Raw genomic sequence first — 22,426 nt, forward strand, 5'->3', positions numbered from 1 at the left:
GATACACCTAGTACTCTTCCTGCCTGTCGGTCTGATTACCTTGGCTTTAGTGGTCCAGTCTTCTGGAAGCTCCTCCTGTCCACCGAGAGCCTGTCTTACCTCTTCCCGAAAAGCCGCACCACACTCTTCCTTTCTCACCTTCCACTACATGGTTCTCTGCTCTGCCTTTGTCTTCTTAATCTTCCGCCCCACTGCCAAAGTCATCTTACACACCACCATCCTATGCTGTCTAGCTACACTCTCCCCTACCACTACCATACAGTCAGTAACCTCCTTCAGATTACATGGTCTGATGTAATCCACCTGCATGCTTCTACCTCCTCTCTTGTAGGTCACCCTATGTTCCTGACTCTTCTAAAAAAAAAAAAAAAAAAAAACGTGTTCACTACAGCCATTTCCATCCTTTTTGCAAAGTCTACCACCATCTGTCCCTCGAGGTTCCTTTCCTGGATGCCGCATTTACATTTCACTTCTTCATCACCCCTGTTTCCTTCACAAAAAATTTGCACCAGTCACGACTCTCTCTCTCTCTCTGTTTGGGATGCTCAGAACGTCCAGCTCCTTCCAGAATATCTATTTCACCTCTAGGTTACATCCTACATGTGGGGCATAGCCACGAATCACATCATACATAACACCTTCAATTTCAAGTTTCAGCCTCATCACTCGATCTGATACTCTTTTTACCTACAAGACATTCTTAGCTAACTATTCCTTTAAAACAACCCCTCCTCCATTTTTTTCTTCCCATCTACACCATAGTAAAATTATTTCAACCCTGCCCGTAAACTTCAAGCCCTATTGCCTTTCCACCTGCTCTCCTGGACACACAATATAGCTCCCTTTTTTTATAATCATCATCTCAACCAAATCCCAAGCTTTTCTTGTCATAGTCCCAACATTCAAAGTCTCCACATTCAGTTTTAGGCTCTGTGCTTTCTCATCAGTCTCTGTGCTTGCGATTGGCTGGCAACCAGTTCAGGGTGTACCCCGCCTCCTGCCCGATGATAGCTGGGATAGGCTCCAGCATGCCTGCGACCCTAGTGAGGAGAAGCGGCTCAGAAAATGGATGGATGGATACCAGATGTTTACATACACATAAAAAATGCATACACTTTGCATACACTGTCTGACATGAAATCAGACTAAACCTTTCCTATTTTAGGTCAGTTAGGATTACCAAAATTATTTGTATTTGCTAAATGCCAGAATAATGAGAGAATGTATTTTTTAGACATTTTTTTCGTTACTTTCTTCAAAGTTTACATACAGTAAGATTACTGTCTTTAAACACTTTAGGAAAACCCAGATGACGATGGCATGCCTTTGGAAGCTTATGATTGGTTTCTTGACAACATTAATTAGAGAGTTAATTAGAGACACACGAGGGGATGTATTTGAAGGTACAATGGAAACACTGCTTCTCTGTGTAACATCATGGGAAAGTCAAAAGAAATCAGCCAGCATATGAAGAAAATTGTGGACTTGCACAAGTCTGGTTCATCCGTGGGTGCAATTTCCAGATGCCTGAAGGTGCCATGTTCTTCAATTAATTATATGTAAGTATAAACACCAGAGCATTGTCCAGCTGTCATTCCGCTCAGGAAGGAGACTGGTTCTGTGTCCCAGAGAGGAACGTGCTTTGATCCGAAATGTTTATATCAACCCAAGAACAAAAGCAAATGACCTTATGAAAATGCTGGCTGAAGCGAAGCAGTTAATAGTGTGTTATTATCCACAGTAAAACGAGTACTGTACCAACATGGACTGAAAGGCCACTATGTCAGGAAGAAGTCATTAGAAACCTGAAAACGCGAGATTACAGTTTGATAATGCACACAAGGACCATGACCTTAAGTTTTTGAAACATACCCTGTGGTCTGACAAAACAAAAATTTAACTGTTTGGCCATAATGAGCAACATTACATGTGGAGGAAAACGGGGAAAGCTTGCAAGCCTGAGAACACCATCCCAATGGTAAAATATGGGGATGGCAGCATCATGTCGTGGGGTTATTTTGCTAAAGGAGGGACTAGTGCACTTCACAAAGAAGATGGCATCATGAGGAAATAACGTTATGTGGAAATAATGAAGCAAGATCTCAAGACATAAGCCAGGAAGTTAAAGCTTGGGTACAAATGGGTCTTCCAAATGGACAATGGCCAGAAGCATACTTCCAAACTGGTTACAAAGTGGCTTAACAAAGTCAGTGTTTTGGAATGGCCATCACGAAGCCCTGATGCCAATCCTATTGAAAATGTATGGGCATACCTGAAAAAGCATGTTTGAGCAAGGCTGCCTCCAAAAATATTGGAACGGTAAGGTCAATTCCTTTGTTTTTGTTGTATACTGAAGATATTTGGGTTTCAGATCAAAAGATGAATATGAGACAAAACTTCAGAATTCCAGCATTTATTTCATGGTATTTACATCTAGATGTGTTAAACAACTCAGGACAGAGCACCTGGTGTTTGAACCCACCCACTTTTCAAGTGAGCAAAACTATTGGAACATGTGACTGATGGGTGTTTCTAGTTGCTTAGATGTTGCCTTTTAGATTGATTGCTTAAACATTAGATAGAGCTTGATTTTTGGCTTTGGGTTTCACCTGTAAAAACTGCATTTGCTGTTCAGCAAATATGAAGACCAGAGAGCTGTCTATGGGAGAAAAGCAAACCCTTTTGAAGTTGAGAGAAGAGGGAAAATCGATCAGTGGTATTGCACAAACATTGGGCATAGCCAATACAACATTTTGGAATGTCCTGAAAAAGAAAGAAACAACTGGTGTACTGAGCAATAGACATCGAACAGGTCGACCAAGGGTATCAACAGCAGTTGATGACAGAAACATTATGAGAGCTGTGAAGAAACACCCAAAGACAACAGTCAGTGACATTACTGCCAACCTCCACGGGACAGGGGTGAAGGTGTCACAATCCACTGTTTGAAGAGGATTTCGAGAGAGCAAATATACAGGCCATATCACAAGATGCAAACCACTCATCAGCAAAAAGAATCGGAGGGCCAGATTGGATTTTGCAAAGAAGTAGAACGGTTTTGGAACAAAGTTTTATGGACTGATAAGACCAAGATTAATTTCTACCAAAGTGATGGAAAGGGCCAGAGTATGGAGAATGAAAGGATATGCTTATGAGAGAACATACAAACTCCACACAGGCGGCCCCGGGATTTGAACCCAGGTCCTCAGGACTGTGAGGCAGATGTGCTACTCAGTCTTCCACCATGGCGCGTGCGTACATGTGTGGTTAAGATTACAGCATGACACGTATCCTAAGGAAAGCGTGTTTTACAGTGATTTATTTCTAAAAATAGGCCTAATGTTGCCAGATGGACTGCCAAAACAACAATAGAAACATCTGCAACTTTGTGTTTTTTCAAGTGAGAAGTGGGTTGAAATATCCACTTTGGGCAGACGCAAGACTAAAAGCTGTTGTTTTTTGCAGTCTGTAAAGTAAACAATCAAACGGCTGTTTTTTTTTTTTTACTAAAATGAGTCATTTTGATCAGTTGATTGATTGGCGCAATGGCGCCCTATGCGGAAGTCGAAGATGAAGTCTAAAAATAGATGGCACACACAAAAATGGACAAATAAAAGTAGCAAGTAACGGAGTAAAAGTATCGATTCTTCTTAACATAAATACTCAAGTAAAAGTAAAAAGTATAGTGCATTCAAATTACTCTGACAAATACAATTTATCCAAAATTTTACTTCAGTAAATGTAGCGTGTTACGACCCACTTCTGTGTATAGTGTATGTAAACTTCTGGTTTCAACTGTAAATATACACATTATTAGCTTTACTATTATTATATCGTCATTCTCATGCTGATATTTTCTGGTTACACTTGATTTTTTAATCAAGTTGGAGGTGTTGCACTCTGATTACTTTTGTTGAACTCTATGAATGCCATCAACATTTTTAAGTTTTTCTTGAAACCCTTTTATTTTAATGTGTTCATCAGCCATGCTTCCAAATAGACCTTACTAAATGTATGCAGACATTAAATGTATGTAGACATTCATTCATTCATTCATCTTCCGTTCCGCTTATCCTCACTAGGGTCGCAGGCGTGCTGGAGCCCATCCCAGCTATCTTCGGGCGAGAGGCGGGGTACACCCTGAACTGGTTGCCAGCCAATCGCAGGGCACATAGAAACAAACAACCATTCACACCTACGGGCAATTTAGAGTCTTCAATTAATGCATGTTTTTGGGATGTGGGAGGAAACCGCAGTGCCCGGAGAAAACCCACGCAGGCACGAGGAGAACATGCAAACGCCACACAGGTGGGGCCGGGATTTGAACCCCGGTCCACAGAACTGTGACGCAGATTTGCTAACCAGTCTTTCTCCGTGCCGCCTATGTAGACATTAGTTTTCCAATTTAAAAGTACAAACTATTCCTCTCCAAATCTTGGGATTTGTCACCAGTTCTGTCAGCTCTAACATGGCAACTCTTGGAGAAAAGCCCAACATTAGCAGCTCCCTGTAGTACAACATGTGCTGCACCCTGTCTCCCACACACATAATACTTGAAAAGTAAAGATCACGCTACTGATAAAACATACATGGATTCTGTTCTAGTTTGTACAGATGTAATATGCAACTTTACGTAAATTATGGAACACCGCATTCGTATATTGGGGATAGAAAAGCAGTGTTTATGGAAAGATGTGACACATTTTCAAGTTGTTCCTTGACTTTCATTTTCATTGTACATTATTTAGAACCCAAAATGTGTCAGTCTTTTTTTTCCTGCCCAAGTGTGCAATCATGTTGGGTTTTTCTTTCTTAAATGCTAGTGTCTTAGTTGAATGTTGAACCTGTACTTATGTCTGTGTTAGTCTCAGTCTCTCATTAAGGTGTCTTATTCACATATTTTATGTTCACCAGAATTATTTATAACTTGAAAAAGTGGCTAAAGGTATATTTTTGCCAAAAGCGGGTTGGCCACAGCTGCTTTATGGCTGTTTTTGTCATATTATTCTAGTACACAAGCGTTTTCATCCTTTGAAAGAAATAGTCAGGTAAAGTGACGTATATAGCTAATATTTAATTTACATTAGGCAACCAGTATAAATCAGTTAAATGGTATGTGTAGCCACCCAATTTTGACTTATGTGCATGTTCAGTTCAGTCATCTGTTCTAAACACTATTTTCATTATGCAAGTTTGTTAGTACTTTTTTATGTTTATTCAAAAGTAGCAGCAATCAGCTCAATTTTAAGTCTTTCAATTAAAGGGATGTTAGTGTGCTCATTAAAACATGGCTGTTTACTTTCAATCCTGTAGCGCCTTTCGAGGGCCCCAAGTGAACTCGTTTTGACATTGATTGCAGGACAACACTAAGGGCCTGGTTTACTAGAAGGTTTGCTCATGCAATAACAGGTGTCTGACAAATGTCCAAAATTGTAGCAGTTCATTTAGTAGTACAATAGGCGTTTCTAGCCCATTTTGGGGGGTGCTCGAGCACCTCAAGTTGAATCACAGTACCCCTTTCAGTTTTGCGTTTTTGTTTTTTACTCTATGTCCTTTTAAAACAAATTTGAAAAGTGTATAACCATACAGTACATGGTTGAAATGTAATATTTTAGCAAAAAAAATACAGCACCAAAAAGGTGTTTGCTTCCACCCCATCCCTCCCACCTCTCCCTGACCGGGCTCTGAACACACTATCTACACAGAGCAATTCGCAGTAATACTGTCATAGTGTAAGTACCCAGCTTTAACCATGGTACTGTACGTGAAAGATTTCCTAACATCTACCACTCAATACCAACACACAATTACCATTACCGTTCCTCATCTTTGCTGCATTTAATCGTAGCCCACTGTGTATGTTGTTAGGTAGGAGTTAGTTGACATTTCTGTCAAATGTTTTCAGTGTCAGAGACAGCAACACTGTCCTCTGTTTGTCTTGTGCAAGTGTTAATATGACATAAATTAGTTAATATAATAAACCAAGGTGATACTGACAAGCTAACTGACTGGATGTCATTTAACATTGTAACTCCTATTAGGACACAGAGAGAGGGAGGAGCAAAGAGAGCATTTTATATGTTAGTATTCACAAAAGTCAGTTTCTGTTTATCTGTTTTGTAAGTTGTGCATTGCATTTCATATAACCACCCCCCGGTCCATCCATCCATCCATTTTCTGAGCCGCTTCTCCTCACAAGGGTCGCGCCCCCCCCCCCCCCCCCGGTCCATTTTTGTTATTTTAGTACTCTCTATAGGGGGCTGGTTTACTCCAGAAAAAAAAAAAAAAAAAAAAAATACTGTTAAATGTGTAGGGTTGGGCATCGAGAATCGAGAACCGGGGCTAACGTTCCGGTTCTCCCAGAATCGTTCATATTTACAAATTTTGGTTCCCAGTTTCGATGCCTAGTCCGCCGGCCCCGGAGAATAAGTTGTGAAAACCAAAGAAGAAGCGGCGAAAACCAACGGGTGCAAACAAGCACTGCTGTGCGTATCAATTACTGTCGTTACTGTGGTGACGGGAAGAACAGGTCTTTTCTGCTAGTGTCAACATTTTTAATATTCCAGAAACAAAAACTATTGTGTTATTTTGGAGCTCTTCTACGATCACAGGAAGGAGTCATGGCATATCACCAATGACAAAACTCCTTTAAATTCTGCATTTATTTGCATTTGGGTCATTTCAGCGCACTGTGGCATTTGATGCTGGCCACTCCCAAAGCAGTTTTTTGAGTGTGCCGGCCCAAGATTTAAATGCAGTGCTAAGCAAAATGGGGTGATACATCCAATTCCCAAGCACTCAAAGGGATTAAAGCAAACAAAACATGACATTTATGTGGTTGCTGGCTTCCCCAAAATTATTGGAATGATAGCCTGCACTTATGTGCAACTTGTTCCCCTCTTCAGAAATTTGTTTTAATTGTGGTGATATATCTACTTAAGTCAAGGTGCATTGTCATTTTCATAGCTGGCTAAAGATGACTCACCTGCACCTTGGTTTATAACACTGACTCGGCAGCCGATCACATTCCTCTTTCTTTTCTTTTCAACACACATAAACAACCCTATGGCAGGGATTAAATTACTCACGGTCCCCTTGACAATAACCTGAGGTGGACGTACACTTATGATGCAGTGACACTGCATTTAGAGCCCGAAATTCAGACAGTCGTAGCCAAGATTCAATGTATGTTCAATTGCACAGTGTGAACTTTCAGTAAATTGATGATCAACCAATTTCACATTGTGCATTGGTGTCTCTGACAGTAATGACTTTTGAAATAGATCCTAAATTTTACTCAACCTTTTTCACTAAGCTTCAAACTCATACCAGCCCTCCAAAGATATCTATACACAGAGTTTCATACAGTAGACCTGCAGCTATAGTATCCACTCCAGGGTGCATACTAAAAGCAGTACAATGCTGCAGTGAAGGATGGCCTCTGCACACCTCCCATGGAAATAGAGTGCATCAAAACTCTTCCAGACAGACAAAACCGCTACATGTCCACAATGCACATCACCAACCAAATCATCCTTTTTATTCCTCCTCTTCGCTAAATCTCACAGTACTTCCACATGCCTGGACCCAAGATAAACCTTTGTGCATGAGCTTTTCCTCATAATATATTATTAGCAAATACAGCACCATTATTCAAAAATATTTGTTTTATCACATTTCTATTCAAAAATAGACTATTATGCAAAAGATCACCTCTGTTTTCAAATGTACTTTTCCATATGTTATACTTCATTTGAGAGTGACCTTTTGAACCATGCTGCAGTCAAATCAATTATAGCTAACCTTTTCATATATTCCCAGCCTCCTCGACTCTATTAGACATATATTTAGAGACTTGTATTTATGAATTTAGGCAGACCATAGAATAAAAATTAACATGTTTAGCATTGAAGACATTGGTGGTGTAGTGCAGCAATTCCCACTTAATATTTTATTCACAATGGACCTGCGACTGACTAGTGCAAAGTGTAGTCTTCCCTCCCCCTAAACATTTATTTAATCCAACCATCCATCCATTTTCTGAGCCGCTTCTCCTCACTAGGGTCGCGGGCGTGCTGGAGCCTATCATCGGGCAGGAAGCGGGCTACACCCTGAACTGGTTGCCAGCCAATCGCAGGGCACATACAAACAAACAACCATTCGCACTCACATTCACACATCAAGGCAATTTTGAGTCTCCAATTCATGCATGTTTTTGGGATGTGGGAGGAAACCGGAGTGCCTGGAGAAAACCCACGCAGGCACGGGGAGAACATGCCAACTCCACACAGGCGGGGCCGGGGATTGAACCCCGCTCCTCAGAACTGTGAGGCAGACGCTCTAACCAGTCCTCCACCGTGCCACACATGTATTTAACATACCCCAAAAAACTATTTTGCTCAAGCTGTTCCAAAAAGCTACTGATGTAGCAATTCAATTTTTGGCATTTTGGGGGATTTTCTGTGTATTTTCACTTACAATAGCATAAGAAACAAGCTTTTATCATAAGCACCCATCAAGTTTTAAAATGTAACAGATTGGTTCTCAATGCAACAACCTACAAATTGTTACAAAACAAATGAATCAGAGAACACAACCTTGTGGGAACATCAAGATTAATTATCCAAAAGTGTGAATGGATATAAAATCCACACAGAATCTTGTCACAGAATCTCAGAGGCTTGTTAAAAACTAATGCCAATCATCCAAACTCATTAGTACGATTTTTTGTACTTGTTCAGTGCAGCGATTGATGCAAAGACACATTGGAGAACCCAAACAACCAGTGCATCTGTAACTGGTGAATGTCTGTGGGATAATCGACCCCCAATTTAGATCTTTAAAAACACACGACGGAGAACACAAATGGTTTCAAAAGAATCAGAATCATCTTTATTTTGCCAAGTCTGTCCAAAAAACACACAAGGAATTTGTCTCCGGTAGTTGGAGCCGCTCTAGTACGACAACAGACAGTCAATTGACAGAGAACACTTTTGAGACAAAGACATTGAGAAAAACAGTCACTGAGCAATAAAGGGTTGTTAGTTATCTGGTAATGCCGGTACAATTTTTGTTTTTTGACAATTGTGCAAAAAGATGCCGAGTCCTCTAGCACTTTGAATGACTAGCAGTTTGAATGACTAATATAGCAATAGTCCGGTGCAATGACCATTGTGCAAAGGGCGCCGAGACTTCAATGAGTGTATGCAGTTTAAAGTGACTAGTCGCTTCTGTTCCAGAAGTTGATGGCAAGAGGGAAGAAGCTGTTGGAATGTCTGCTAGTTCTAGTTTGCATTAATCGGTAGCGCCTACCTGAGGGAAGGAGCAGGAAGAGCTGGTGACCGGGATGTGGAGGGTCCAAGAGGATTTTGCACGCTCTTGTCTTAGTTCTGGCAGCGTGCAAGACCTCAAGGGGAGGTAGTGGGATAATGACAATCTTTTCAGTAGTTTTAATTGTCCATTGCAGTCGGAGTTTGTCCTTTTTTGTAGCAGCACCAAACCAGACTGTGATGGAAGAACACAGAACTGATTTGATGACTGCTGTGTAGAACTGCCTCAGCAGCTCCTGTGCCAGGCCGTGCTTCCTCAGAAGCCACAGGAAGCACATCCTCTGCTGGGCCTTTTTGAGGACGGAGTTGATGTTGATCGCACACTTCAGGTCCTGAGAGACTGTAATTCCCAGGAACTTGAAGGTCTCGATGGTTGACACAAGACAGTGTGAGGTCCAGCTGTGGCGAAGGATGCCTCCTGAAGTCCACGATCATCTCTACAGTCTTCAGCTCCAGGTTGTGTCAGCCGCACCACAGCTGCAGCCACTCCACTTCCTGTCGATATGCAGACTCGTCACCGTCTTTGATGATACCGATGACAGTGGTGTCATCTGCAGACTTCAGGAGAATCAGGTTAAGACAACATTCAATCTGGGAGCTATAAGATTACGCTATCAATTGTCTTTCATTTCTTCTCAGGCAGTTAGATTGTAAACCTATGTGATGTTAACAATCCAAAAGAAGTTTGTTGTTGTAACTTTTTTCACAAACTAATGAATTATTCTCTCTTTTTTACATTTGAAAAAATGTTTATCTTTCTTCATAATTATTTCTCATCTGATGTACCTCCTTCCAAACCTGCCACTCTCTCATCCTTGTCTGCCAGCCCAATCTCACAGCCAGGCTTTAATTTCGAACAGGAATGAAATGATTGCTCTCTTCGTTCGATTTTACTTTTCCTTCTCCCCATCCTTTCATAGCAGTTGTCATAGAAACAGAGACTGCGTGCGCGCGTGTGTGTGTGTGTGTGTGTGTGTGTGACTATGACCGTCTGTTCCAGTCGATTCCCTCAGCAGAGAGATTTATCGGCTAGACTAAGCCAGTAGGAGGTTGTGTGTACCAGGTATTCAACCGGTTTTGTTTACCCAGTCACATTGTGGGAACTGTCCTGTGTTTTGGACAGACAAATGAGACTAAAAAAGGCACACCATATCAAGCCTTGTGAAAGTTTTAATAGTTTAGAGTTTAGTTCCTTGAGGTAAGGGTTTCTAAATAAATAATGAAATCCAGTGTAATTTTCTCTGATTTGATGGAAAAACAGTTTTGTGAGTGTTTTTGCTGCTCTACTTTTGTATTGTCCGCATTTACACACAACCGTATTTGTGAGTGTGTGTCCCCAGTTTTGTTTTTTATCTGCTAGTACCTAACAGTGTGTGTAATAGGTCCCCTGTTCCCCCATCAACCCCCATCACAAACACTCAGCCTTGCTGGCTGAATGACAGTAGATTGAGTGTGTTTGGTGGCTTAGGCAGAACACGACTATAATCCTCCACACTCATACAAACACACACTCGCAGTCCCAGGTCTCTCCACTATTAGCTGGAGCCTAGGGAGTGGATGTGTGAGCGTGTTGTTTTGTGTTCATGTGTGTGTAGTGGGGATTGCTTAGTGACACCGGAGAGGGAAAAGGCGAATCTAACCCAATTTCCTGCTCCATTTCCTTTTCACATGGCAGGCACGTCCCATTCCACGCTGGAACGGGTTAAACACTAGCCACCCTTGAGCCCCAGGTCACAGCTTTTACACAGGAGAGAGTGCGCTGTGAATAAATCATGTGCCTCAGCTTCAAAATTAAACATGAAATTGTTACTTTAAGTAAAACTGAAGTTTAAACTCAGCTCAAACATATAAGACTGCTGTTTTGTGGCTATTAATATTCGACAAACTCACCTGACATTTAATATAATCATAAAGTTTAGATATAAAGCTGGGCATAGATATCAATTAAGAGAAGCTGACTATGACTTGCTCCAAGTGGTTAGAATATTCAGTGCATCCAGCCACCCATTGTTTTTTAGGATTTTGTTTATAGTGTTGAAATGTACTTTCGAAAAAAATGGGACGTCTGTACACAGATCTGTTTAAAAACATGATACCCGATGTACTTTGTTTAAAATTAGCATCGTGATTTTCCAAATTGCCCTGATTTGTTATAAATTGCACTCACATCTGTCACGAAATGACAGCACACATAAGGCAATAACATCATTAGACTATTTTCTATTGTTAAATAAAGTTTAAATAACTCTACTGTCACTCTACTGGGTATTAGTGATAATTGTATTGTTTTGCCAAGCAATTATTCTCCCTTTCAGAACCCCATAATATAATAAAATAAAAAAATCAAAGAGAAAAACTTTTTTTGTGTCAGTCAACCACAACTTAACTGATGAAGTTTACATGACCCGAAAGTTTGCTAACGAGCATTAGTAAAGATACCTTAGTTTGTTAGCTCCCACGAGCAAGCCGGACGACAATCCATCAAAGGATCCATCAGCCATATTATATGAAGGACAAACGTGTTAAAATCATTAATGTACCCATTTCGACAAAAACTTAAATATTAATATTTCTCTCTCTCTCTCTCTCTGTGTGTGTGTGTGTGTTATATTATTTATTGCTATGTTTGGTTTACAGAGTTTGCTTTTCTAAAATGCCGCGTAGTTTAATTTGAATCCCATTAAAAATAAATCTGTTTTGGAAGATTGCTCATGTTTTCTTTGAAGAATGGTACGTATCTTCAATATTCAGGGTAATCAAACTCCTGACCTCAACTGTTCAATATTCTTTCATTTGCTAAATAAAAGAAGGGCTGCAATTAAGAGAAAAAAAAGAAATTGAAAAGTGAAAATTGTACATGTTCAAATTAAGTTCTTTTAAAAAACTGAAATAAATTTTAAAAAACAATTTTTTTTTTAAATGGGTCCGTATATGGGAGAGATACTATTATTCATTCATGAATTCTTTCATCTTCCGTTCCACTTATCCTCACTAGGGTCGCGGGCTTGCTGGAGCCTATCCAGCTATCTTCGGGCGAGAGGCGGGGTACACCCTGAACTGGTCGCCAGCCAATTGCAGGGCACATAGAAACAAACAACTCACACTCACATTCACACCTACGGGCAATTTAGAGTCTTCAATTAACCTACCCTGCATGCGACCAGTTCAGGATCTACCCTGCCTCTCGCCCAAAGATAGCTGGGATAGGCTCCAGCATGCCCGCGACCCTCGTGAGGATAAGCAGTATGGATAATGGATGGATGGATGGATGGTTTGTGTGTCACTAAAGCTACTATGTACCCCTGTATTCAAAGGCTTTCTTTTGTTACACTGATACATAACACCTGCATTGCTACATTGACCTGCATTGACTCGAGCGTAAATTGCAAATCAACTTCTCCCTCATGGTGTCATTGTTTCGAATGCATTGAATATTCAATATATACCGATACCTACCATAGAAATTCCGAAGAATTTGAACACAACGCACGCTTGGAATATACACAGAGTGTATTCCACCTAAAAAGCCTAAATGACAAAGCTGAGCTTTTGACAGGGATCACTGTTTATGTGTATGCTTGATTTACAGACATATGCTGCATAGTTCATATATTAATAATGTATATTCATTCTACCCTCTATTTGTTATTTGACATTTTGTCAGGTTCCACAGACTGACACACAAAAGCTGCTGTCTTGACCTAATTGAAGCCCAGCAGTTCGCCCCCGGTCATTCTCTTATACCTCCCTTATTTTAATGAGATTTTTAATTAGCATGTTAATTGCCGAATGTGATCAGAGGGGTGACGAGTTAGCTGGCTATCTGCTGTTGGCATCCAGCTGGGCCATAACACTTGAGGCTTTCCACTCTGCTGAACATAACCCAGCCAAGCTGAGCTTTATTCGGGGAGCCTGAAGAGGAAATGGTTTTGAAGATATAAAGTTTGTTTTTTGTTGTGGTGGGTTGCTTCTTTTATTCTTCCATGCTGAATGTAAGGGAGAAGTAGAGCTGTGGTGAGCATCATCCGTTTAATTCAACTGTTATTTAATATACTGCAGAGAAAGTAACCTAAAAACTATGTTATGTATGCAATATATTCACTGAACACTTAAAACAACCTTCATGCAACCTTCATGCACCTTAGTCCATGTAGACAACTACATACTGGAAGAGAAAATAAGTGACATTGTGCGCCAACAATGCAAAAGTAAACAATTACTTTTTAGTAGGCCTGAACTGACTCTTGCACCAAGAAGTTAAATTCAGTATTCATTTCATGGTCTATGCACCCCTAACTAATAATACTATATTTAATGGTCTCTGGCAGGGATATTCAAATAAAATGTTCAGGGGTCACATTTTTAGAAAGCTAAGAGCTGAAGACTTCTCCAGTCGTACATATATAATTCAGTCTCTGACATATGTTAAAATAGAGGTTCAACAATCAATCAATCAATTAATTGACAACTAATCGATTATCAATTTAATCGACAACTACTTTGATAATTGATTACTCATTTAGAGCCATCGTTGAATTTAAAATCGTCAAAATCCTCACATTTCAGTCTCTCACCAGTAAAAAGTGCCTAACCCTATTAAGGCAGATTTTTTTTAAATCTCATTAAGACATTTGCAAGCATCTGCATTTACTTTGGAACAGAACAAACAAGAATCAGAATCATCTTTATTTGCAATGTATGTCAAAAACGCTTAAAAAAAAATTCTCTGGTCGTTGGAGCCGCTCTAGTATGAAAACAGACAGCCTTTTTAACAAAAAAATACTTTTGAGACATTAAAACATGAAAAAGCACAACTTGTCATTTAACAATGAAAGGTTACCAGTAATGTGGTCATGCTGATACAATGACAATTGTGCAAATGATGTAGAGTCCTCCAGCAATTTAGAGCAGTTTGAAATAACTGATAATCAGGTACAGTGACAATTGTGTAAATGGTGCATTCTTCAAGAAATATAAGCAGTTTAAAGTGACGAGTAGTGTGATCATCTGCAACAGTGACAATTGTGCAAATGGTGCAGATACTTCTCAAGCACATGAGTGGCCCGTATTGGTCAACAGCAGATATGCAAATAGTACCGCATTACGAGACTACTACAGTGAGTGCACAAATAATGTAGAAGCGTGACAACAATCTCAAGACAAAATTGGCAGCATGTTACAATGGAATTGCAAGTTAACTGTTTTAAGCAGTTAATGGCAAGAGGGAAGAAGCTGTTGGAATTTCTACTGAGCAATCGCGCCGACCTGAGGGAAGGACCTGAAAGAGGTGGTGACCAGGATGTGGAGGGTCCCACAGGATTTTGCATGCTCTTGTCTTAGTTTTGGTAGCATGCAAGTCTTCAAGGGTGGGTAGAGGGATACCGACAATTTTACAGTCTTGATTGTCCGTTGCAGTCGGACTTTGTCCTGTTTTGTGGCAGCACCGAACCAGACTGTGATGGATGAACACAGGACTGATTCGATAGACTGCCGTGTAGAAATGCCTCAACAGCTGGCCTTGCTTCCACAGAAGCCGCAGGAAGTACATCCCCTTTTTGAGGATGGTGTTGATGTTGGTCCTCCCACTTCAGGTCCTGAGAGACTCTAATTACCAGGAACTTGAAGGTCTCGACAGTTGACACAGGGCAGTTGGACAGTGTGAGGGGCAGCCGTGGTGAAGGATGGCTCCTTAAGTCCACAATCATCTCTACAGTCTTGTGTGTCTTGTGTGTGTATCGGCCACACCAAAGCAGCTCCAGCAGCTCCACTTCCTGTCGATAAGCAGACTCGTCACCATCTTTGATGAAGCCGAAGACTGTGGTGTCTTGTGGTGTGTTGTCTGCAAACTTCAGGAGTTTGACAGCTGGGTGCGTTGGGTGCTGATGGTGCATGTGGATGAGGTGGTGTCCCCCAGTCTAATCCGCTGTGTCCTGCCCATCAGGAAGCTGTAAATCCACTGGCAGATGGCAGGCGAGACACTGAACTGGAGAAGCTTGGAGGAGAGGAGTTCAGGGATGATTATATTGAACGCAGAGCTCTAGTCCACGAACAGGATCCTTAAGTAGGTCCCTGCGCCGTCAAGCTGTTCTAGATGAAGTGCAGTCCCATGTTGACTGTGTCATCCAGACCTATTTGCTCGGTAGGCAAACTGCAGGGGGTCCTGCTCTTGAGGTGGTCCAGCACGAGGCGTTCAAAGGACTTCCTGACCACAGATGTCACCCTGTAGTCATTCAGACCTGAGATTGCAGGTTTCTTGGGGACTGAGATGATGGTGGAGCGTTCGAAACAGGATGGTACTTCACACAGTTCCAGAAAATGTGTGTGAAGACTGGAGCGAGCTGGTCCAGGAACTGAATCATAATAATTTTATGGGGGGAGAAAGAACAGTAATTTTAATCTATTAGGAAAATAATTATTTGCAGCCGTAGTATGAATAACCTGTAATGGCATATTGTTGAACCTGAAGCAGCCTCAGAAGTGATTATCATATTAGTAGCCCTTTGCATGAATCAGTACCCAAGAAGTAGCTGTTTCAAAAGGGTTGGAGTACATCATCACTCTCTCTTGTGAGATTTTATTTGTTTTTCTTTTATCATTAAACGATATACAGTGGGGTTTTTCACACTTTGTTATATTGCAAAAAAATTTAATTGTTGAGATTTTTGCTGATTTATTAAAAGGGAAAAACTGAAATATCACACAGCCATTATTCAGTCACTTTGCTCAGTATTTAGTAGAAGCACCCTTTTGAGCTAATACAGCCATGAGTCTTTTTGGGACTGATGCAATAGTTTTTCACACCTGGATTTGGTGATCATCTGCCATTCCTCCTTGCAGATTCTCTTCAGTTCTGTCAGGTTGGATGGTGAATGTTGGTGGGCAGCCATTTTCAGGTCTCTCCAGAGATGCTCAATTGGGTTTAAGTCAGGACTCTGACTGGACCATTCAAAAACTGTCACGGAGTTGTTCTAAAGCCACTCCTTTGGTAGTTTAGCTGTGCGCTTAGGGTCGTTGTCTTTTTTGAAGGTGAACCTTCGACCCAGTCTGAGGTTCTGAGCACTCAGGAGAAGGTTTTCGTCCAGGATATCCCTGTACTTGGCCGCATTCATCTTTTCTTCGATTGCAACCAGTCTGCCCTGTCCCTGCAGCTGAAAAACACACCCAAAGCATGATGCTGCCACCACCATGCTTCACTGTTGGAACTGTATTGGACAGGTGATGAGCAGTGCCCGGTTTTCTCCACACATGCCACGAATTAAGGCCAACAATTTCTAATTTGGTCTCATCAGACCAGAGAATCTTATTTCTCACCATCTTGGAGTCCTTCTCGTGTTTTTTAGCAAACTCCATGCGGGCTTTCATGTCTTGCACTGAGGAGAGGCTTCCATCGGGCCACTCTCCTATAAAGTCCCGACTGGTGGAGAGCTGCAGTGATGCTTGACTTTCTAGAACTTTCTCCCATCTCCCGACTGCATCCCTGGAGCTCAGCCACAGTGATCTTTGGGTTCTTCTTTACCTCTCTCACCAAGGCTCTTCTCCCCCAATTGCTCAGTTTGGCCGAACGGCCAGCTCCTGGAAGGTGCTGTGAAAAATGCTATTGTATTCCATCTACTTCATCTTCAGTGAAAAATTCATTGTCTTATATAGAAAACTTAAACTGCACTACACCCAGTCAGTCAATTAGAGTTTTTTAGGATGCCTTCCTAATCCACTTACTGTATAAAATATATACTAATGTAAGAGATTGCACTAGTTTGAAAGAACTGCTGAAATGATGAATGGTTCATTAGAAACGAGTCCATTGCATAAACAGCAACACAAAACGCTCGTAAATTGAAGAAAAACAGGAGCTGGAAGCACAAGTTGATGGAATAAGCCTTATACCCCTATCTCACTGGAGGACACGTCGCCGAGACTGCCGATGCTGATCAGTAGCAGTGGCTCCGGGACCCGGAAGACCAAACTATTGCTTGCGCTCTCACCAGGATTCAAAGAGTTTAATTGTCATACCAACACACGTTTACACATCATATGACACGACATTTGAAACTCAAGGTCCCAGATTAGCCCAGTGAGTCCCAAGACGTGTGAAATATAATTGAATAAGAAAAGAAAATGAGATTTTAAAAAATGATTTTTTTTTTAAATGCTTATTTGCAGTTGTAAATGTGTGCACAGGTGCAAATGCAGCAAGCATTTAGCACTTCTCACAATTATAAAAACATTACGTATGATTGAAGAAAAACAAGTAATGTGTGGCCTTTGAGTTTAACAGCAAATTAAAAGAATACTTAGGTCACTCTTAGTGCATTATGCAAAGATCTGTATCCATAGACCTGTACAGCTCATGGGTAGATGAGATAATTGCCTTTGCCATCTAATATATTTCTTTCAGCTATGCAAAGGAAAGGTGTAGTGGAGAGAGAGTGAGAAAGGCAAAAAGCGTATTTTAAATATTGCATTATAGTAGTACAGAAGACTTGAACACAGGAAAATATGTAGCAGATGAAAGTAGTTGGAGGTGGAGAAATTTGACCAAAAAGATGGAAGGAGGCACAATGCAGAGCTTGCCTGTTCCATTGTCATGTCCATGATATTAACTTCAGACTAGAAGGAACTCAAAGCTGTGGAGTTGCTTTTATGACAGCACCAGCACCGGATGTCAGCTTCTTTATTGAGCCTGGCCTTGGCTGACAGACACACACTTGGGAATGTCTGGACAGTGTGAATCAGTCTCTCTCTGTTATTATTGTTCTTTCAAACTACTCCACTACTTTTTCCCTATTATTTTCGGGATTGGGCGGCACAGTAACCGACTAGTTAGAGCGTCTGCCTCACAGTTCTGAGAAGCGGGGTTCAATCCCCGGCCCCACCTGTGAGGAGTTTGCATGTTCACCCCGTGCCTGCGTGGGTTTTCTCCGGGCACTCTGGTTTCCTCCCAGATCCCAAAAACATGTGTGGTAGGTTAATTGACAACTCTAAATTGCCCATAGGTGTGAATGTGAGTGCGAATGGTTGTTTGTTTGTATGTGCCCTGCGATTGGCTGGCAACCAGTTCAGGGTGTACCCCGCCTCCTGCCCGATGATAGCTGGGATAGGCTCCAGCACATCCGCGACCCTAGTGAGGAGAAGCGGCTCAAAAAATGGATGGATGGATGGATTTTCGTAATTGCTCTTCAAAGGTTTTCCCTCCATCTATTCTAAATACTTTCCCTCAACCTACCGTCTCAACTGTCACCCTACCCAAACTTCTCCCATTTATATAAAACTTTCCTCCTTAAATCTGTATCGCTTTCTCTCTTCTCCTCAGTCAGATTTACTGTATCGAGAACGCTCACGGCCAGCTTGTGCGTGACCTGGACTTCAACCCAAACAGGCAGTATTATTTGGCCAGCTGTGGAGACGACTGCAAGGTTAAGTTCTGGGATGTCCGTAATGTCCAGGAGCCCATCAAAACCCTGGAGGAGCACTCACATTGGTAGGTATACTAGTGTGTGTCCATGCATGTGTGCGTGTGTGTGTGCCCCGTGTGTGCGCGCATGTGTCTGCCTGTCTGGGTGTGTGTGTGTGCGAATGTCCGTCTAAAAGGGCTTTGTCCTTGAACTGTGTAACCAGGGTTAGCGTTAGACGGTTAGTCACAGTGTGTCTCATATTAGCGAAGTGTCCCATCAAAAAGTTGTTCTGTAGTCCAAACGAATTCCATATCCACTGACTCTAAACATACTACTGACTTCTTAATAAGGTACCTACTTGTAATGTTCGTACCACTGGTGTAGATCACGCATAAGTACAACAACTAAAGATGTGCAAAATCAAGGCATTTCTATATCATTGCACTAGAATCAATAGGGAACTGGATCTAAGTTGTTATGATGGTCTTGATAAGCTTGGCCTAAAAAAACCAAAAACAATTTTGCTGAAGTTTTTGGTTTTCCCCCCCATCAAATCATCAAACAAAACATGGCTTTTATGTGGTTGCTAGCTATAACCCAGTAATATATTTGTTTGCCTCTTCCACTAACACTTCCAATTCCATCACTTCAGATCTACATGAAGGGCAAAAGCCTCTTTAACATACCGTGGTCTCCACTACCTTTACACCTGTTGCTAACAGGGCATGCAATCGTTTGGAGTGAGTGAACACACAATTTAACCCCCGCTGTCTGGTTATCTTAGTAAAAGATTGCAATCTTAGTAGATCATGAGCAACACACCCATCAACAGCTTGTGCAATCTGTTACGGTAGTTCCCAATTTAGCTCTGGCTATTTGGGATCTTTGTCAATTAGATCCTGAGAGTCACTCACCATAGTAGAATACACAGCCCATGTCTACTGAGGTGCTCTGACTGCTCGTATGATATGTATATGGTTTGAAATTCAAATATTGTTTGAATTTTGTGGCTTTTTTTTCACCAAATCTTTGGTAAAACTCCAAATTGTACAACATTTTGGCCGTTCGAACTTGAGGTACCACTATTGACATGGAAATGAAAATGCAAATGAGGAAAAAGGCACCATGCTGTGATTAATCACTGAATTATTTGGGTCTTTTTTTTGTTGTTGTTTTGTTTTTTTCTTGTTTGTGGAGGATGCAAAAACTATGCTGAAGACAATGAAAACACCACTGCGCCACTGTTGATTGGTTTCTGATTTTATTAATGGCTTTATCTCCTAAATAATTGAATGCCTTAAGTACTTGTGGTGCAATAAAATGTAGTTATACGCTAATTACGTTTTAAATAGGCAGTTACTCCTTTCGACAGTAAAGGTTTAACCACTGTCGGCCCAATGCGCCTCAGTTCTGCTTCAGCTTCTCCTCTCCTCTATGAAGGTGCAGGCAGTGCCAAGAGCTAAACACAAGAGTACTGCAGCAGTGTGTGAGAGAGAGCGAGAGAGTGTGAGAGAGAGACCCTCTCCTGTGTAAGATTAAAAGATGTGTTTGTGTCTGTGTGTGTGTGTGTGTGTGTGTGTGTGTGTGTGTGTGTGTGTGTGTGTGTGTGTGTGTCTGGCTCTAAACCAGGCTTCTCCAGCAGCACAACACTCCTACCTGATTAAGCCACATGCACAAACACACACACACACACAAAGATGTTGCATCTTCTCAGAAGGAAGATAAACTTGGCCAACACATCCATAGCTGCAGGTTGCTGCAGATTTCATCTACTTCTGATAGGTGATAGGCATGTGTTTGCATTTGTGTCTCTGTGTGCACTCTACCACCCCATATATTTCTACTCATTCTACTTTATCTTTTCTGCAGCAGTCTGCCATTTTTTAAATATATCACGTCTGTTCGTGTAGCTGTGCACTACCATTTAAGGAGCACATGCTGAAGGGACATCTGGGTTCCTAAGGGTACTGTAAGGGTAGCAGATTAGAGAATAGTAGGGAATAGCATGGCAATAGCTGATTTTCTGTCAACAGCATGGATATCCATGCTTCAATCCCCCCCTGTGAGGGGACAGGGACTGCACTTTGAGCCATGCCCCGGCTGACAGAGATGGAGGAAGTGATAGACAAAAGCACAGAGAAAGGAAGAAAGAGACTGAAAAGTAGCAAAGGAGGGAAAAGCACTCACAACCTGAGTGATAGAAAGATGAATAAGATTTGATTGAGCTACTGTCAACGTAACACAAATAATTGAGAGACAAGGGAAACACCAGGTATAGCGAATTTATTATGATAATGATCATAATTATGTGGGAGCTCAACTGTAAGGTAGCAAATGTTCTTGATAGGCAACTGAAAACACACTGAGATGTACACATTTTTTGCTCTGATCACCACTGTGAGAATGGTGCGTTTTCTGCAAGACTGTGTTTATTGTATTTGTGTGTTGGACCGACTCTAAAATGAGATGGCTCATCTCAAGGGGCAATTCCATAACAAAAAAAGGTTTATATATTTGCTTGTGCACGATGGTGTGAAACTGAGATACAAAAAAAACAAAACATTTTGTGATATATGTGTGTATCAATGACTACGTTTTCTTGCACAAATGAATCTGGTGACTGACATAGTTCATTTATTTATTTACATTTTTCTTTTTACAATGCAATGCAATTTTATCTTTGCCCACACTATGTCTGTCTTTGTTTCACTAGGTGAAGATGATAATCTTTTCAATTCATTTGGCAGTGGGGTTTAACAAAGAAGAGTGACTTTTTGCTACCTGCTAACTGGTACAAGCCAAGTACTAAAAGGGTTAAATTTACCACTCTGTCCAACTTATACATGTGGGAGCATTTTAATTTCTGCACATAGGAAATCTGTCTTTTCTCTTTTGGTTATGGTGGCACTCAAAGGTGGAGGGGGAAAAAAATTGCAGAATGCTCCTGGAACATGTAAACTTTTGACAGCACGACGAAGGTTCTCTTGTCGTTTCATGGGTGGATTGAACGACTCTCCATTATTTCAAATGCATTTATTGATTACATTTATGTTGTTGCAGAGTACAGTTGGGTACATGCATTTTTACTTGATTAATTACACAAATTAAAAGATTAGTGTACTTATTGTGGGTGGTCTTCACACCCACTTAAAATATTATTAATACTATTTTTAGAGAGACTTTATCAAAGCACGTGTACAACGGTATCAATTTAAACTGGACCCAGAAACAGGAGAAGCCTGAGGAAATTTGTGGAGAATGGTTTATTGAGAAGGAATTTGGAGTTGGACCTTTGAGGTATAATGGCGGGTCGTCAAGACAGGAAACGTGCGGTTGGCGTGAGCAGGTGGATGTGCTTGGCGGTGTGGTTGAAGAGCCGGTGTACCGCGGATGAACGTTAATACTCTGGCAGAGGAGTCCTGGATCTGGCAAGCTTAAATGCAGGTGATGACGAAGGCTGATTGACAACAAGTGTGCGGCCAAGGTTTGCTGAGAAGAGAGAGCGAGAGAGAGAGAGAGAGAGAGAGAGAGAGAGAGAGAGAGAGAGAGAGAGAGAGAGAGAGAGGGCGAGAGGGGCGCAAAGCAAAGGAACTACAAGGCATAGCTCATGACAGCACGACTGGCGCAGTTGTTTACCAGTATTATTTTTTTGTATTTTTGTTACAGTACAACTGTTTGATGCACAGATTTGCTCAATTGTCTCAT

The 22,426-nt window shown here is 41.3% G+C and overlaps 1 protein-coding gene across 2 annotated transcripts in view; it reads left to right on the forward strand.

The window, feature by feature from the left end:
* eipr1 (EARP complex and GARP complex interacting protein 1) overlaps window positions 1-22,426 on the forward strand; it is a 60,237-nt gene that overhangs the window by 32,132 nt on the left and 5,679 nt on the right. Inside the window, exon 7 of one of the 2 annotated variants that reach the window (XM_061695791.1) lies at window positions 18,640-18,807. The exons of the other annotated variant lie outside the window; for it this stretch is intronic. Coding sequence (XP_061551775.1) covers window positions 18,640-18,807 — 168 coding nt within the window. The remainder of the gene's footprint in view (window positions 1-18,639; window positions 18,808-22,426) is intronic. 2 annotated transcript variants of the gene reach the window in all.

Source organism: Phycodurus eques, chromosome 14 (assembly GCF_024500275.1).
Source record: "Phycodurus eques isolate BA_2022a chromosome 14, UOR_Pequ_1.1, whole genome shotgun sequence".
Taxonomy (NCBI): Eukaryota; Metazoa; Chordata; class Actinopteri; order Syngnathiformes; family Syngnathidae; genus Phycodurus; species Phycodurus eques.